Source organism: Camarhynchus parvulus, chromosome 3 (assembly GCF_901933205.1).
Source record: "Camarhynchus parvulus chromosome 3, STF_HiC, whole genome shotgun sequence".
Lineage (NCBI taxonomy): Eukaryota > Metazoa > Chordata > Aves > Passeriformes > Thraupidae > Camarhynchus > Camarhynchus parvulus.
Genome location: NC_044573.1, coordinates 64,424,193 through 64,443,524, shown reverse-complemented (window position 1 = coordinate 64,443,524; position 19,332 = coordinate 64,424,193). Strand labels below are relative to the sequence as shown.

At 40.9% G+C, this 19,332-nt stretch overlaps 1 protein-coding gene across 1 annotated transcript in view; it reads right to left on the bottom strand.

Moving 5' to 3' along the window:
* Positions 1-10,117: 10,117 nt before the first annotated feature.
* ROS1 (ROS proto-oncogene 1, receptor tyrosine kinase) overlaps positions 10,118-19,332 on the bottom strand; it is a 68,657-nt gene continuing 59,442 nt past the window's right edge. Inside the window, 1 exon segment of the mRNA XM_030944940.1 lies at positions 10,118-10,263. Coding sequence (XP_030800800.1) covers positions 10,118-10,263 — 146 coding nt within the window.

The window sequence follows — 19,332 nt, the reverse complement described above, 5'->3', positions numbered from 1 at the left end:
ATCAGCAAAGCATGAAGGAGTATACTGTTTTGATGATCTCTGAGGTTAAAAGTGATCTGTCAAGGGAAGGATGGAGGTGGGGATAGAGCATGGCATTTGTGGGAGCAGTCTCCGCTTTATTTTAATGAGGTCTTTGCTTCAGTATGGCTGCAGTCACAAGAGTGAAGCATGAAGCTCTTAAATGCATATATGTGCCTCTACACTTAGGGTCTAATGTTGGAGAGCTTTAGGGTAGTATTGCTTACTTCTTACCTACTTTTCCAGTATGTTTTCCATAGGACCCCCCAGCAGAGAAGGAGGAAGGGAGGGGACAGAGGGTGAAAGAGAGGTTGAATAATCCCTTTTGCGTCCCCTAGACTGTGTGCTGCTGCCTCTGGGGAAATGTATCTGCCCTGTCTCCTCCTTGGGTCAGGAGCTGCCGACCCTTCTCGCCTTCCCTTTGAAGTCATATTTAGGCTCACAAGACAAGCTCTAGCTACAGCTTAAATGTTGGGCCCTTCTTGGAAGGGAGGAAAATGCTGCTGGTGGCTTTGGATGCAGCAGTGTTCTCTAACTGACAGTTGCTGTGCATCTTTTTCTGGGCAAGTGTTGTAATTAACGTGCCCTTTTGATTACAGAAGAATGAGCCAGCTCCTGTGGAGGATTGTAGTGTCTTGGCTGTCTTCCCGGGCCTGCCACCCAGAGGAGCAGTTGCAGCAGGGAAGAGTCCTATGGTTATTTTCAGGAGTGAGACATTGATTTTGTATGCTAGGCAATTTTGCATAGGGAAATGCAAGTAGAAGATCACTTAAAAAAAAGAAAAGGGGAAAAAGAAGACAAAAAGAGAAGGAAAAGGAAAAGAAAAAGAAAGAAAAAAAGAAGAAAAAGAAAAAGAAAAAGAAAAAGAAAAAAAAAGAAAAAGAAAAAGAAAAGAAAAAGAAAAAAAAAAAAAAAAAAGAAAAAGAAAAAAAAGAAAAAGAAAAAGAAAAAGAAAAAAAAAAAAAAAAAAAAAAAAAAAGAAAAATAAAAGAAAAAGAGAAAAAAAAGTGTTCCTTCAGTCACTTCCCAAGCTTTGGGACTACAGCTTAGGGAACCACGCTGTAAATTTAGTTGCCAGTATGGTAACACTATTATCTAATCTGAATGTAGTGACAAGCTACTCACCCTGGGTTCTTCATGTCCATTTCTAGTCTTAAAGCAGGAGTTACTTTTGCAGTGCATCCTCTACTGCCTCCTTAGCCAGGTATAACCCAGGAATAATGTGCATCAAAGCTCTAAATGCAAATTGCAGCAGAGAGGCTCTGGGGTGCTATGACCCATCCTCCTGCCCCTGCCCTCTCTGCATCAGGTCCCCCAAGAGATAGGGAAGGTGCTGGAAGAGACCGTTCAGGAGTGCAGGAGTGCAGGAGAGCAGAGATTCAGAGAGTGCAAATGCAGATGAGCAGGTGTGCAGGGTGCAAGTGTAAGAGTGCAGGGTGCAGGTGTGCAGGGTACAGGAGTGCAGACATGCAGCTGTGCAGGGTGCAGAGGTGCAGGAGCACTGGGCTGCAGGGTGCAGGTGCGCACTCTCCTGGCCTCCAGTCTCATGCATGGGCACTCCATTTGTCAGCTGCAGCCCACAAAAGCACAGGCTGGCCAAGGACAGGAGCATTTCTTTAGGTATGTGCCAGTTGCTTATTCATTCATGGTAAAGGCAGGGTAAACACCTGGCAGGAGTGCTGTCCCATTAGGAAATGTAATAGCACATTGGATATTACTAAGGGTACTGCATCTCCCTGCGGCATGGCACATTTCCTTCTGCCCTACCTGGCCTGGGTACAGCTGCAAGGTGCCCCTCGTCCCTCATCATACCCATCCCAACTTCTCCGCTTCTCCTCTCCTGGACTTCTATCCTCAGCCTGAACCCTGCATCTGATTTCCTCTCTGTTCTCCTGCCTCACCCAGGCTTTTCCATCCTTAGCACTCTGGCCCCACACCACAGCAGCAAGAAGCAAAGAAACAGTGTTAGGAGGGACACAAACTTTCCTACCAACATTGTTTGCATGGAGCCAGTATTTACATGATAAACAGAGTTGGACAAATATGGGCCTTTTCAGGAAGAGCCAGTGCAATTGGTCTCAATCCTGCAGTGAACCTCTGTGGCAGGAACCAACCCTAACCCCTGATTCTGACCCAGTGGAACAACTCCTTTTTTCCAGAAGCTGGGTCCTAAAGAACTGTGACAGCCCCAGCTGCACAGAGACACAAATGATTATTCTCTCTTGACAGACCTACACAGCTCCCTCCTTGTATTTAACTGCAGTCCAAGTGAGCTGGATCAGGAAAGAGACACTTGATAGCTGCTGTTTCCGTGGTTGAAATATTTGTGAAGTTAGCGCATAATCTGAAAGCAGAAGCTAATAAATTATAGGGTGCTAATTGGGGCCGGAGTGGAGCTGTCAATCATATTATCCTAAACACACAGAGACCCTCATAACCTAAAAAGGCAAGAAAGCCTCCAGGAACAGCTCCCAGTTGTCACTAGCCATGACCTCCACTTCAGTGAGTGCACAGAGAGTCAAGGCAGAGAGTTTATTCTGTTAAGAAAATGCAAATCCTGTATTTAAGACAGCACTTTTATTTGATTTTGTTAACACTCTTTGGGAGTGTATTTCCCAGAGAATGTTATTGTTTTCATTTGCCACTTAACTTGACACTTATGCCATTTAAAAAAAAATAGATCAGATAAGAATTTGCAATTTTTATATTTGCTTAGTCCTTAGAGTAACAGTCATAAGACAATTCACAGTCCAACCTCCTTGCACATAGGCTTGTTTTATAAAGCCATCCTATAACTCATTTATCTTTTATTGTTTCCCATGCCCCAGTAACATATATTCCACTTAGGACCTGCAGGACTCTGTGATCTGAGCCAAAACACAACTGTGCAGACATGGTAACTACAGGGTGTTTGCAGCTATAGTCACTTTGTCACTACTTTTTCTTATATTGCTTCCATCAGGATTGAGTATTTTACTCACAATATAAAACAGAACCAAAAAATTCTAAAGAGATTTTTAGTAACACTTTTCCCCAGAAATTTATTTCTGTTTGTAGACAGGTAGGCATCCCAGAAAGCATTCCCTGAAGAAAATATCTGAATGGATCAGATCACCTTGAGGGCCATCACACAGCACATGCCAGACAATCAGGGGATCAGGCTCAGGCTTACAAAAGGCAGGTCTTGCTTGACTAATCTGATCTCCTTCTATGGCAAGATGCCCCACTTAGTGGATGAGGAAAAGACTGTCAATGTTGTTTATCTGGGCTTCAGCAAAGCCTTTTACACTGTTTCCCACAGCATTCTCCTGAAGAGTCTGGCTGCTCATGGCTTGGCCAGGATTTTACCCAGCTCCCTTTCTCAGCTCCAGTGAAAAGCTGGCTGGATGGCCGGGCCCAGAGAGCAGTGTCTGTGGGATTACATCCAGTGGGCAGCAGTCACAAGTGGTGTCCCCCAGGGCTCAGTACTGGGGCCAGTCCTGTTTAATATCTTTATCAGTGATATGGACAAGGGAATTGAGCGTTGCCTCAGTCACTTTGCAGGCAATACCAAGCTGGGCAGGAGCGCTGATCTGTTGGAGGGCAGGAAGGCTCTGTGGAGGGGCCTGAACAGGCCAAATCCATGGGCCAAGGCCAGTGGGATGAGGTTCAACAAGGCCAAGTGGTATGCCCTGCTCTTGGGTCACAACAACCCCAGGCAGTGCTGCAGGTTGGGGGAAGAGTGGCTAGAAAGCTGCCCAGAGGAAAAGGACCTGGGAGTGCTGGTTGGCATCCAACTGAGCGTGATCCAGCTGTGCCCAAGTGGCCAAGAAGGCCAATGGTATCCTGGCTTGTGTCAGAAATTGTGTGGCCAGCAGCATCAGGGAAGGGATTGTCCCTCTGTACCCAGCAGTGGTGAGGCCACACCTGGAATCCTGCATCCGGTTCTGGGCCCCTCACAACAAGAAGGACATTGAAGTGCTGGAGCATGACCAGAGAAGGGCAACAGAGCTGGTGAAGGGTCTGGAGCACAAGTCTTATAAGAAGCAGCTGAGGGAGCTGGGATTGCTTAGACTGGAGAAAAGGAGACTGGGAGGACACTTTATCACTTTCTACAACTGCCTGAAGGAAGCTGTAGTGAGGTGCCAGGCAACAAATGGCAGGACAGGGGGACATAACTTCAAGCTGTGCAAAGGGAGGTTCAGGTTGGATATTAGGAAAAATTTCCTCATGAAAAGGGTTGTCAAGCACTGGAATGGATTGCTGTGGTGGCAGAGTCACTGTCCCTGGAAGTGTCCAAGAAATGACTGGACAAGGTACTTAGTGCTATGGTTCAGTTGACAAAGTGGTTGTTGGTCAAAAGTTGGACTCCATGATCTTGGAGATAATTTCCAGCCTTGATTCTGTGAATCTGTCAAGGGCATCAGAGCCTTGGGTCTTGAGCACAAATCTTATGTGGAGCAGCTGAGGGAGCTGGGGTTGCTTCGCCTGGAGAAAAGGAAGCTCAAGAGTAACTTTATGTAGAGTAACTCTCTATGATTACCTGAAATGAGGTTGTAAAAAGGTGGGGGCTTGTTTTTTCTCCTGAGTAACAAGTGACAAAATGAGAGGAAACAGCCTCAAGTTGCACCAGGGGAGGTTTAGGTTGGGTTTTATGGGATATCTCTTCTTCTCAAAAAAGGCTCTCAAGCATTGGAACAGGCTGCCCAGGGAAGTGATGGTGTCGTCATCCCTGGATGTATTTAAAAGATTTGTAGATGTGGTGCTTAGGGACATGGTTTACTGGTGCATTTGGAAGTGCTGGGTTGATGGTTGAACTCAATGATCTTAGAAGTTTTTTCAACCTAAATGATTCTATTCTATTCCAGAAAGAAAATCCAGCTATGTCAACAGAATTAGAAAAGGAATTAATGTCCAAACAGGGAGTGGTTATTTTACAACTCTGTTCTTACAATGAAAGATAGAAGGCAGCAATGAACATTCTCCAAACTGAAGATGTCATACAAAGAAGTTAACACATCATAAAAAAAGGCTATTTACACAGCAGTATCAGTAATGTCAGTAGCAATAACAACATTTTTGGCATCTTCACTTGGCTTTGATACCCTGTGTTTCTGGCTATTTTTTAGAGTTAAAACATAATATCAGTTAGAGTTGCTAAGTATCATTATAAATAGAGCCATGATTGTTCGAAAAATCCAGCTGATTTGCAAGCTTCTGCAACTAGAAGTGTGTGTGTAACAAAGGTTTTCAAGAATGAATTAAATGAAAGTAAGTTAGAATTTTTTAACCATTAGCAGAGCTGCCAGGCTATTTTACAGACATTCTTTTCTGCAATATTCTCTTTCAGGTCTAGCTGAATTAATATCAACTTTGTGCAGAAAGAGGTAAATTTGAATCTAAAGCTTGCCTTCACCATTAAAATGCATAGTCCTAAACCCAAATTAAAGAGGATCAATTTCACCTGGTTATGCTCAGTAAAGCCACACCTGAGGACTCAAATCATCACAGACAGCATGCCACAGATGGCAAAGAAAATTTTTAAAAAAGAGGAAATTACCTGGAGACATCAGCCAAGTCAAATAGATGGTAAAACTATCTTTGCTGAAAACCATCATGGAAAGTAAGGGTGCAGTGACTCTGCTGTCAGGATATTTGTGCCCTTCTATAAAAGTGTGAGAAAAGCAAATTTTGAGGGACATTGTGATCCAGAGGGTGTTACTAGGCTCTGTTATCTAGGGTACCAGGAAAGCTGAGGAGCAACAACTTTAATCTCAGTGCTGTACCCTGGCTTGAGGTTCTCAGACAAGTTAGGCTGAGGTGAATTTAGTCCTTGACTTTCTTGTCCTCACCACTTCTGTGTTTCTGCAAGTAACAAAGACTAACAGAAAAACTTGTGTTAGCAGTATAGCAATACAACTTTCTGCTTTTCTGGTGGTCATTCTTAAGTCTCCCAAATCCTGTGATGATGCCATTGAATGAATGACAGTAAAGTCTCCCAGAGAAGATGAGATCTGAATGTTAAATACAAAAAAGGAAAAGAAATCATCTTGACACCCCAAGTTTTTCTAACATGATAAAAGCAAGGATGTCTTTTGCCTTTCATATCTCAACAAATCATCCTTTCAAGCCATATAAATTTTCCCTTCATAGCTCTTGATAGCCACATTCCCATAGCTTACATCACTGGGCACTCCCTCTGTGGCACACGGGAATCAGAGAATGATCCTGCTAGAGCCTGGCACATCTCTCAGCTACATGGACATTTCCATGATTTTATCTTTGATCTAATAAGAACTCAATATTCTTGTCATAAAAAATTGGTTTTCTTTCATAGTATCCTGATCATGGATCCCAAATAGAAAGCATGAGATACACGGGTTTTGGATAGCTCTGGTCATCAGTGTGTGCCAGCTCAAAAGCTCTTGCAATCAACCCTGAAAAACAGAAGTGCACTGATGGCTGAGTGCTACCACCTGCTGTAGACCTGAAAAGAGAAGACTTAAAATTCAAAGACTGAAAATTCTGCCTTAGTAAATCAGTAACATCTGCCATGGCCCTTCACATTTACAAAAGAATTTGCAAATATTAATTAATCACCACAGCATTTGTGTTGGGTTATAGGAAATTCTAATTACAGTCAGAAGTAGAATATTTTTCACCCATTCATATGCATACCAAGTCTGTAGACAAACCAGCTACAGACACACAATATATCCATGTCTATCAAAGTGCAGCTCAGAGTTCAGCCATGGCTATTTGGGAGTCCAGCACTGGTGGGTTGTGTGTGTGGCATCATTTGTGCAGTGTGCTCACCATTGCTGCTCAGTGTTTGTGCTGGCATCAAGGAACACCAAAGAGTCTGAGACAGGAACTGGCTATGGCCCAGAGACTCACCTGGGGCATCTCCTGGTCAGTGCCTGTCTCTTCTCCCCAGCAGTTTAGAGACTGCACTGGGTTCATTCACAGCAGCTCATCTTGTGCTGTATTTTAGATTTACAACCAAAACAATACTGATAACACAGTAATATTTTAGATACTGCTGAAAAGTGCCTGCACAGAATCAAAGCCTTCTCTGCTTCTCACTCTGTGTCCCCTCCCCAGTGAATAGACTGAGGGTGCACAAGACATTGGGAAGGGACAATCAGGGAGATGACTCAAATTAACCAAAGAGATATTCCATGTCATGAAATATCATGCTCAGCAATAAAATGGAGGAGACTTAAAGATATTAGTCCTCTTCTTTTTTTTTTTTTAGGAACTGGTTGGGCATAAGTTTACCTCAGGACAAATTTAAGCTAAATACTTGGAGACAGATTTTATATGCTGTACATCAGCTTAGCTTAACATATCTAACCTGATTTACAGCAGCTGAAAACTGGGTCCACATGCCTTATACTACCTTTATCTCACATATAATCTTTCTGATAAACATTTATTTTCTTTAAATGATGTTATTACCTTTAAATCAATCTATATTTATTTAAAATCGGTAGCCATGGAAGTCAAGACATTTGAACTCAAGGGTTTCTTGACTCTTTCCCTTGATCTGTGATAGGAGAAGATAAAAACAGAGGCAAACACAGGCCAGGTAGTACCCGTTTTCCTGCCCAAGAGAGAATGTGTTTAAGAGGTCTTTTATTCTCATTCCTGCTCTGTCAAAAAGCAGCATGAAAGCTGCAATCAGAACTGTCTGCTGGAAGGCAAGAGGTGACCTCCTGATACTGACCAAGTGTTGCTGAGAAAGACATGAATAATCAAGAAGAGTTTGAATGAAGAGAGGAAGCAACACTTCAATAAGACAGAGAAGATGAAATCATAGAGATGTGTAAGGAGAAGGGTGATACAGAAGTATGAGGGATTAAGAAACTCCCTTCAAGTAGAATCATGGGTAGATGCAAGTGAGGCTAAGTTTGCCTGCATCAAATTCAGCTTTACCATAACTTAATGGAATAGTTGCATTTGCATACTTACTTCTCTAAGGCAGGGAAATGAGGGAGGGACAATGGAGTTTTGGCCAGTGTATGGGTAGGGCCATGCTCAGAGCTCACACCATATCACCAAACATGACTCAGATGACTGCAGTTACTGTGAAGGGTAGTTGCTGTGTCCTCCACTGAATTCAACAAGTTATAGATCAGGATCCTCAAATTTGGATCAAGAAGTTAATTTTTTATCCTGTCCAATACGTTTTTCATATTATCAGGTACAAAAGGCATAGATCACTGGTCAATATCCTAAGGTTTCATTTACTGGCAGTGTGTTAAACTTGACACTTCTTTCTCATCATGCTGTGCTAATTTTTTCATTAAAACTAGGCTTGCCTTGCAACACTTACAAAATGTGAACACAGGAAAAATTACCTTCCCCTTTTTCCTTCTGTACTGCTTTGTGTATTTGTGACTGCTTCAAGACCTGGAGGGCATTACTCCTGACTGCTCTCTGTCCCTGATGCTCATCTTTCCCACTAACCCAGTTTATACACATTGATTAGGCTCTTCCATGATTCTTTTTTAATGCAGATCTACACAAAACTGAATTGACTTGGGATATCACATCACAGGTGCTCATGAAGCCTGTGAAAGGTATTGCCTTAAAATTTTGGGAGGATTGAAGGTTTCTCCTGTTAAAGAAAAAGCTATTGTACGGAGTTCTGTTGTTCAAAACCTTTGTCTGTGGCTTGCTGACTGAGCAGTCTTCTTGACTTAAGTCAAACTATGCACACAGAGCACATTCAGGTGTGGTGGCTACAGAAAAGGGATCCTCCTGGTTTCTGGCCACCACATGCCATAGGTTAGCAAACGTTAGTAATTTTTAAATTACTGAAATGGAAGGAATCACTGTACAACCAATCAAGCAGCACTCAAAGAGGAAGGAAACATAATACAGTATTTATTTGTTTATCCATCGCTTACGGTCTGGTGAGCATAGTGAAGTGCTGCAATTGTATTTATTAGAAAATCTGTCTTTTGCACTGATTTGTAGAGTAAGAAAAATATTTATATAATGCTTGAAAGAGCTTTTTCAAGGACTTTGAAGAATCCTAATTCAAAATCAGGAATTTCTATTTCATTTTAGCAAAATGTTGAGACTCCAAATTTTTTTTCATCTGCATTGAATCTCTGTTTAAGAAACTTTTGAAGTTTGATTGCAATGAGGTTGCTTCTTACAAATGTATACATTCTGACGTCAGATAGAACCTTTACTACTCTCCAGTGTGCCCCACTATAAAATATTTGCATAAAATGGTAGCATGTTTCTAGCTTCCTGAAAGATGTCAGTGAATAGCTCTGTATAATTCGCAAACTACTGCTCATGATGAAAGGTTAGAAAAAAGCTTATTGCTGTCTTTTATTGAAGAATTATTTGTATAAAATTTTTTTATATACTTTGAGTTGGTCTCCAAACACACCAAGGAAGAGTACCTCCCTTCACCCAGTATGATAAAAAATAAACAAGGATGATGAACATTCAAAAAGGAAAGGAGAAGAAATGTAAGAAAACAGGACTGTACAGGCTATCAGATCAATTGCTGTGCAACTTAATATGCAAGATGATTGCAAACATTTGTTTAAATAATTAGGGAAACAGACCACCTGCAGCAGTGGACAACTTGGTCACCTTTCTTCAGCTGCTTTCTGATTTGGAGTTTGGTATTTATGTTGGTTTTTTTCAGTTTGTAAAATCCTGTTTGTGCACAGTGAAGTTAGACTTCAACTGTTTGGTTTTCTTCATGAAAAAGCTGGTCTGTTTTTTGAAGCAGTATACCAGTATTTCCTTTTTGGAAGGGCTGCCGTGTGCCTGAGGCACTTGTGAGTGCATAAACTTAATACCACAGTAAAATCCCTTTCTGTCTGATCCAAGTTTTTTTGCTTTAAACTATCTCCTGTGAAGCACCCAAACCATAACATGTAGAAAATGAAAGGCTATGTAATTGGTGTCTTATCCTGATACACAACATTCAGTACCTTGTTTTCTGGTAGTTTTATTAAAGAATTGCTTTTTTTTTTTTTCCCAGACACCTCTGTAAGTATGATAACATGCAGAATACCTTCCTTGGCTTATGTCTTCTTTGAAGAGTTTTTTTCTCTTTCACTCTCTTAAACAGTGATAACCAGACTTAACTAATTTCAGCAGAATTGATGCTTTCTTCATCTGGGTTGCCTTCTTTGACTAGTACCAAATAATTTAAGCCCTCTTGATTCCTTGTTTCCATTAGTGTGGCTGAAAGAATGCTGTCTGAATCTGCACATGGGATATCATTATCTGCATTAAAAGAAAAAAAAAAAAAGAAAGAGAAAAGAAAATAAAATGGAAAAATATTTTAAAAACTTTAAAAAAAAAAAGAAAATGCAACACTCAGTAATACACATGCAGTATTAGAAAGCAAACAAAATCAGCTGCTGGAGAAAGTTGGTCTAGTGACCTCATAAGAATGATGATTCAAATTCATTTTCTGCTATTGTCTGTGTGGACCAAAACTTTAAGTAAATCACTTGGGAAAGGTTACTTATCAGTGTTCATACCTCCAGAGGCAGCCATACCATCATGAATGCACGACTTGCTTCTTTTCCTTGTAAAGAAGCATAAAGCAAAAGACATTTTAATCTGAACCTTTTTAGCAGTATTATTAGCAGGATTACTAGAGTCCTGTAACATTGGTAGTTTTCTATCTACAAAATCATTATATACTGTCTCTCTAGAGGACTAGTCTAGACTTCTGTCTCTGTAGTATTCTGCTCTTCCAGAAGCTTAAACTTGGCAATCCACTATGGTTTTCACGTTTTAAAAAACTTTCCATTTTTCCTTAATTTGATGCAGTTTATCTATACTTAGTTGCTTGAGATTTATTGCAGGGCATATAAATTTTTAAAAATATAAAAACTGTTAACTAAGCACTCAAGTTATAATTGCTACTATTTTTTGCATTTATTTTTGTAACATGTACCTTCTTTTATTACGCTCCCTCCTTATTTTACTTCATAACTGAAAAATTAAGCATGTAACATTCAGGGTTATCTGTTCAAAGGAATCACAAGTGTTGTGCTATTCCACCAGGCAACACACAATTTATTATGTCACTATAATCACACATCTCCCCAAGCTATAAAGTCGGAAATTTATTCCACATGCTAGAGTCCATTAGCATAGGAAATATTATCAGGAGAAGCCTGAAAGAGAATTTTGATTTTAGAAACCTGTTAGCAAGATGGGGTTTGGGAAACAGAGCAAACTGTGGTCACATACCACACTGACTGACAGCAATGAGAAATCATTTGATACTCACTTTGTCAGTTCAGGGCTATTATGGCCATATTTAGTAATTCAGCTCCAACTAAGCCTTTACGAACCAGTTCAGCTCTTTTCTGTAGTTGTCTTTTTTGTTTAACTTAATGGCAACCTTCAGGGACAATTTGCTTTGGAAAAGGCACACAGGCAAACGCTGAGGGGACGTTTGCAGCAAACTCTTAAGAGGGAAACCTTAAAATAAGGACCCAAGTAAAACTGGGTATTTACAGACCAGACATATGCCGGCTGACCTGCCTAAGTATAGAACACTAGAGGAGCATTCAGATTTGTTTCCTGTATAAGTATCTGGAACTGATGAGGTGATGTTTACACAAATGTGAGTATGAGGTCACTGAGATATTTTTACCAGATATATAGATACATTACTAATTCTTTCCCCAACAGGTCTGAAGAACTAGAGAATATATAAATTTTTATAATCCTTTTTCAGCTTATGTGCCACTGTGTTTCTCATTAAGAAAAAAAGAGCTAAAATATCAAACACGTTGCCTTGGTTTTACTTTTTGAGCTGTGGGAATGCAATAAGGAAGAAATACTGTTTTTGCAGAATATTCTTATCACATCCAATGATGGAGGAAGAATATAATATTGATGACCTTTCCCCTATGATATGACATGTGTAAGATCCATTGCCACTTTGACTGTGACATTTTTGACTGTAAGTGCTCTTTCTTTCACTGTTGAGTCATCTCTTAGTGCAGTGTTCAGCGCTGATGAAAGTTTAGCACCATTCTGCTCTGCAAGGCAAAGCTACACAAAGATCTCAAGTTATATAGTACAATGCTTGACTGTTATGTAAGTCAGCAAAGCAAGCAGATTATTTTTGCTCATTTAGTTGGAGCAGAAGAATGGACGCCGACACAAAATACTAAAAATGAGCGAGTGCAGAAAAAATTCATGATATATTGTGAAATTCCCCCAGAAATGTGAGGACTAGAAGCACTACCAGCACCCTGGGAAGCTGTAAGTCAAGTCAGAGAATTCTGAATAATCTTGGGAAGGCCCTCCTAAAAAATGTTAAGAAATTGAAGGAGGATAGAGAGAAACGGGAGTGGAGAGGCAGGTTGGTATATTTATAAGATATCACTATTTTCTTTTCAGTTTTAACATCGCTAAAATTAGTTGATTGATGTACAGTCATGCTGGGTTATACGTGAGTAAATGCAGCATAAACCATGTGATGTGATCCCCTCAGATTTCACAAGCAAAGCTGGGCTGAGTCAACAAAACAACCCATGAGGAGACGTCCAAGGAGCACCTTCATAAAATCTGAAGTCATGCCAGAGAGTCAGCTCTACAGGCTTGAATTCTGAGGGGTTGTCTACACTGTGAACTGCTGCATAGTGTAGAGTTCCCTAGATTTGCTTTGAACAACCTACCTCAGGGCACGAGGCAGGCTTGCCCTGTCAGTCCAGAGCTTTGTACAGGCCGAGGAGTACCCCACTGAGAAGCAGGATCCCACTGAGCTCTGTGCTGTCCCAGGCTGCTTCCTACAGCTAAAATGGCAAGTTCAAAGCTCAGCATTGTACTTGCGCAGACACATCTCAGGTCCCAAATGCCTGTGGCTTTAACCTGGCTAGACGGTTTTTCCTAGTAGAGCTGTGCTTAAAGCTTAAAGGCTGTGCTTAGAACTTGTGCATAAAGCACATCTGAGCCAAACTGCAGGTAAATGAATTACAACCCCTCTCTCCGGGGATAGGCAGAAGTTTACTCCAGAGAGCCCCACATTAACTGACGCACGAAACAATGATCCCTGACTAATACTATAGAGGAGTAGAGTTTGCTTGCTTAGCCTCCTCCGAGAAGAGCAGCCCTGACCTGATAAAATCTGTGCTTTCCCCTTCCCCATCCCAGCACCTCTTTCGGCTGCTTCCTGTTGCAGGGCAGCTGCAAAGCCGAGCCAGGCCGTGGGTCCTGCCTCACAGTCACAGAGCGCCTGTCCTTGCCTGCTTGGTAAACTCTGGGGGCTCACAACATGTTTTGAAGTCCTGCCTAGAAGGGTGCAAATTTTTGTGGTGTCTTGATAAGCAGACGAGGGGGTTTTGGTGTTTAAATTCAAGAAGGTGACAACATTTAAGTAGAGAAAGAATGTCAGTAGAAAAACTGATTGGTTGAGACTGAATAAACTGATCTAGAGATGCTGATCTTATATTACAGCTATTTCAGGGCCAGAACCTCAGCTAGCATAAATTAATGAAGTTCCATTGAAACCAGTGGGGTGCCACCAATTTACACCAGCTAAGTAGCCAGCCTGAGATGTTACTAATTCCGGGTGACATAATCCCATATAATGCTTAGCACCTTCAGTACGGTAAGGTATTTAGAAGTCCAGCCACATTTCCTGTTTCTCAGTAATACCCTCCTCTTTTTCTGTCCTTTGTCACTTCTGCACGATGTACGTGGCAGTAAACAAGAGACTAGCTGACTTACTGGCATGGATGAAAGATATACCCCCCAGCAAACACATTGGAGAGAAACACCTGATGACATAGCTTGTCAAAACGGTGAAAACGGTGGCTATTGAACCTTGACTTCATTACTTCAGCCACACTGGTTAGCTCAAGGAGACCGCTCCTGTGTAGAGAGTATTTTCCTGATACCTGATGGCCACCTGGAGCTGGAGGAGCTGTGTTTCATTTTCTGCACACAGCCAGTAAGAATATAAATAGAACAAATATATATCCGTTTTAATACTCCACTCTGTATTATGTATCAGTGGAGATATATCTGTGTTTCCTGCCTAATGAAGCATATGATCTTGCATGGTTTGAGGGTGACTCACTGAGCTTTGCTATTCTGTCAGACAGTAAAGGTGCTAAAAGTGAGAATTTTCTTCACCCTACATTTCCCCTGCACTGATCTGCTTGAAACAATGCCTCTCTTTTTAATGTATTTTTTAGAGAAGTGTGTACTGAAATCTTAGTGTCCTAGTAATTACAGATAAAAACCTGCTTCTTATTTAGTTTATTAAAATTTACAATATAAATGCAACCCCCCTTCTACATTTGCTGCAATGCAGTAAGACTATACAAATAGGAAAGCACTCCCTTTCTCCATGTTACAAAACAAGATTCATTTTACCAAGTTTTAACCACCCAAGTCTTACATGTCCAATTGAAGCTCCTTGCCTAGGCTGTCTTTACAGTCAACAGAGCAAGGAGGAATGAATCGCTTTGTGGACATGCTTAATCCACATCCTTCCCTTAACGCATTAACATCCCCTGAATATGTCTGGGAGTCTCTGGTGACAGCCTAGACACCCAGTGTAAAGGCAGTTTTTATGTTTTAGTTGCCTGTATCTGTCCACATCTGTCTACACATCTGTCTTACAGTCTTACACCATCTGATTTTTTCCTTCGATCTACAGCAAAATACTGGTGTGATTTCACTTGCAGCATCATATGGCTCATGTGCACTCTCTGGAATCAAACACCATTTGTCTGGAGTACAAATAAGAAACTATTACACCACCAAGTTCCCCTTTTCTTGCAGTGTTGTAACCACTCACTCTTTTTTGGAAGCAGGCTTTTCTCTGACCTCTGCAGGCTTTGGGTCAGCTGCTCACTAAGCTAAGTGGGGAAGAGGATTACTGAATTTCAGAAAAATACAAAGGAGACTAGATACAAGGTTCTAAAAATGTTCCTTATCAACACATCTGCTTTAGAGAAGCTTCCATTTGCCCAAGTGATTATTTTACATTCAGAGAGGTGTGTGGAGTAGTTTTTAAAAGGCAATTGGGTTTAGGAAAATAAACTGATGGCTCTTACATGGGGAACAGAAAACACGTACTCAGCCAGTACAGAGAGCAAACATATAATTAATGATGAAATTGCTGATTCTAGCTTTAATATCAAGTCCTCCCAGTGCAAAATTTTGCACTGAGATTTAAAAAAAATACAGATGACAGTTTTAGCAAGTACCTGAACTTCTGAAGAAATAAATACACTGCCTTTGGAAAGAAAAATGAAAAAAAGAAACATCACTAAATTCTAACTCTTGTATCTTGCCACATTTTTCAAGCAATATCTCCAGTTTAGAATTTAAAAATCATGGTTTTGAGGCCAAATAAGTTTCCTTTCAGTCTTTAGTCTTTTATCCTGGATTTTCTCCAAATGCCTGGCATCTCCTCTTGCCAGAGGAGCCTCTTTTTCTAAGCAATTAGACATCTTTTCCATATAGGTCCAAAAACCATAGTGAGGAGTAGCCCTGATAAGAATAGTCCTTCTAGGTCATAAAGGCAAGAAGTCTCTCCAGCTGCTTAATGCCCAGTTGTCTGATGTCAGGAAAGGCGTTTGCCAAATCAAACAGGTGTTTCCCTCTGTAAAGGGGCACTCACGGGACCTGGAAAGCTATAGTGCTGTCTTATATGTGCAAATGTAAAAACTGATGTCTGAAAATAGATGGTCCAGTTATTTTTACAGCAATGTAGGGTTGTCCTTCTAGCATGCTGCACTTCTTGGAACTGGGGAAGAACAGACTATCTTTCAGCGATGAATGGGAACTCTGGTGACAGGGCCTGTGCTCAGGAAATTCCCATTGAATTCAAAACCCACTGGTGTCTCAGTCCTCCAGCTGGATAGTGCTGCCCTCACTCAAATATTGTTAGTGCTACTTTAAGCCCAAAATCAATGTCTTGGGAGAACCTGCCAGAGTAAGAAGGAAAAGCTCTAAACTGGTAGGGGGAAGGAAAAGCTCTAACCCTGGTCCTGAGTTTCCAATGTAGCAGCGTCAGGAGGTGCTGGTATTGGCCAGGCGTGTTTATTGACACTCGATGCCTGCTTTAGAAGGGTAACTCTTGCAACAACACAGCATGTGCCCCTTTTGCCATCCCCATGCTATCCTGCTAGCATGCTGTCCACTAGCAGCCTGTCTGTATTGGTTTACCCACACTGGCCATCTCTGTGTCACACTGCACTGGCATTAAGGTTATTGAGAAAATCTAATGTTTTTCATCTCTCCCACCTATGAAAATCACCAATAGCATGCATGGATCTCCTAGAAGTGTGGCTAGGTAAGACCCAACAGAATTTGGAAGATGTAAGGCTAAGTATCTTAGCTATTTTTGAGGCATGTGATTTCACTTTGCTTGACATTTGTCTCTTTCTTTTGAAACTAGGTCACCTGGTGAGAGCAAGCATTTCTTGGCTGGATGCTCATGGCTGGGGTTTCATTACACACAAAGGCCAATGACCATGTAACATTTTTGGAAAATATTGTCGAGGACAATCCATCATGGAACAGATTTTGGATTATTTGTTTTGGCTGTCATCTTTCTACTACTACTATGAACACAAGGAATACTTCACTTAGACCCAGCTAGAAATGAATACAAATTTTAAAAATCACTAACTTATTATACAATGTGTTACAAATTACAGTCTGAGACATATTCCATGCCCCAAACTGTTTTTGACAGGGTCATAGTGGAGCACACATTTTAGTCTGGAAACTCAAGTGGAACCTGAATGGCCTTTTCTTGCTTAAATCAGCCTCACTTCTGGAGCCCACGTCTTACTGAATTCCACTTTATGAGATTTACATGGCAGGCAGAAAAACTGTCAAATTAATTCAGGGCTGGAGAGCTACAGAAAATTGACATGCATGTGTCCTTGATCAGAAAATCCAGCAACAATAAGACATCATGAGGACTCTAGAGCTTCAATCAAGTAAACGGCATAACATTTTAATGGACTTATTAAGACTGTGCTTGAGGAAAGAGGGAGATAACCTACAGGTGCATTATAAATATACAGGAAAATAAGTATGGCATTATACATGTAAAGAGCTAGTCAAGTGTTTAGTCTTTCAAAATCCATTTAAATGGAAGGATGATATGCAGATGAATAAAATTCAAGCTACCCTGTTTCCTGAAGGGTATTTCCTATACCAGAATCACCAAATGAACCTGAGAAGTTAAGAAGGACTTTTGAGAACTGAAGCATGAAAACATTGAATGGAAGCATGAAAACAGTTGCTTTGTCATCTCCTCCCAATGCAGATCCAGCAATGGGTCTGAGGCAACAGCAGGTGGGCAGAACCTATGGAAAGGGAAGAATGAGAGGAAGCCAGAAGAGGGAACAGGACAGCTGGTGGAGAAAAGTCCAAGGCTCAGGAAGAGAGTGTGCCAAGTAAAAGTTCTGACAGCCAAAGCTCTGCCTACACTGAATTGCTCTGCTTACCACAGTGGGCCAGATTTTACCAACTAAGTTATTATAAACAAGTTTCATGGAGCCTGATTTTAAAAGTGACTCCTCTCAACAGATTCTCTGACTAAAATTACATTATACAGTACAGAGCTATTATTAAGACCACCTTTAAAGTCCATTATACTACCATATTTTCTGTACTAAACAGATTTTTTTCAAATTTTTATCCTTCAAACTGACACTTCATGGAAGCCTCAATCCATGTTTTCCTTTGCATCTCGGTAATTTCTAAGAATGCAACTTTTGTTCCTGGCAAGTAAACAAAACAATGGGTTTTTTCTGTGACCTCTGCTGTGCGGCAGAGCCTGAAATTTTGGCAAAATATTGTTTCTTACATTAAGAATATGTATTTGTCATCCCAGTGAAAGTAATTATTTGCTTAAATTGAGCAAGTTAACAGCTGGAGAAAGATCAGGCTTATCTGACACAGCCTAAGCAGAGACTTGCACTGAAACTAAAACTCTTTCATGTTACATCTGCACCGGGTCTATTCCACCACAAACATGGCAACCAACCTTCCAGCCCCTTTCCCCAGTTCCAAGCAGCAGAAATGTAGGTTTCCACAGAAATTTTAGCCCTACTAAAGATTTTGGCAGATATTGATGTAATGCCACAAGAACTTCTTAACTCTGTTAGTTTTCATGTCTCTGTTGCCTGTGGAGTTAGGGAACACAGAGGAGAGATGTCTAAGCCAGGAAACCAAACTAGCTCAGGAGTGGGTACAAGCAATTGAATCAGTACGGCCCTGTGTCCAGTGGGTGCTGTGCTCCTGTAGCCATCTGAAAATTAAACATCTAGTCTGAGATACTATAGCTGAGATTTTGGACACTATCCTGAGCAATGTGTGTGGGGGGACCCTGCGTGAGCAGGGATGTTGGACTGGGTGACCTCCAGCGGTCCTTTCCAGTCTCCTCCATCCTGTGATTCTACATGAACCAAATTAAATACGGCAAGTCACCCGGATGCCAGCCATCATCAGTGAAGAGTAAGGCAAAAGGTGACCCCTTTCCTGCTGTCATGCATGCCCAAAAAACAGGAGCTCTCACTTTCTGCTTCTGACTGCAGATATACTTAGAAGACTATCCTAGATGAGGCTCCTAGCCTGTAGACAGCTGCATTTAGGTGAGATAAAGTCCATCCAAAATGTAAGGCCTATTAGCTTGGGCATAGTGCCTAATTAATTGGCTGTAGTCCTTTCCTGAGCTAATGCCAGGCTAACATTTGTGCCAGACTAAGTATCTCTTTCCTCAATGTTGTTATTGAGAGTTAAGATACCCTTAAAGAAACTAAAGAATAACACTATATGCAAATTGTTTTTCATTATAGCACAAGGATGCAAAATCAGCTGTTAAAAAAGCATGAAATGATAGATTATCTGTACTGGTCCCTGCATGTCTTTATAAAGTTTTTAGTCTTGTGATGTAAACATGCCATGAACAGACTGGATTTGATATAAAGAGAAACCACAATGGAAATACACTGACATTTGTAAAGCTTCACCAAATTATAAAGATTAGCAAAATATCAAATCAAGTGACAATTGAACAATGCCAGTGAATTGAATATAGATAGTATCCTGAAGAAAAATGTCTATGTAGTTGTGTAATTGAGTACTGTATCGTTCCTGGGATGGATCAGGAAGTTCTCAGGAAAATATGAAGTACTGAAGTATCAAAACTGTTTGTGAATCAGTTCCTAGTTCAGCAACAATTTGTGAAGGGAAAAAAGAAAACCACCAAAAAATCACCTCCAAAGCAAAGCCTTTAGATATTTTAGAAAGAGTCAGGTTTGGTTTTTCTAGAACGGAAAGTAGTTCTTT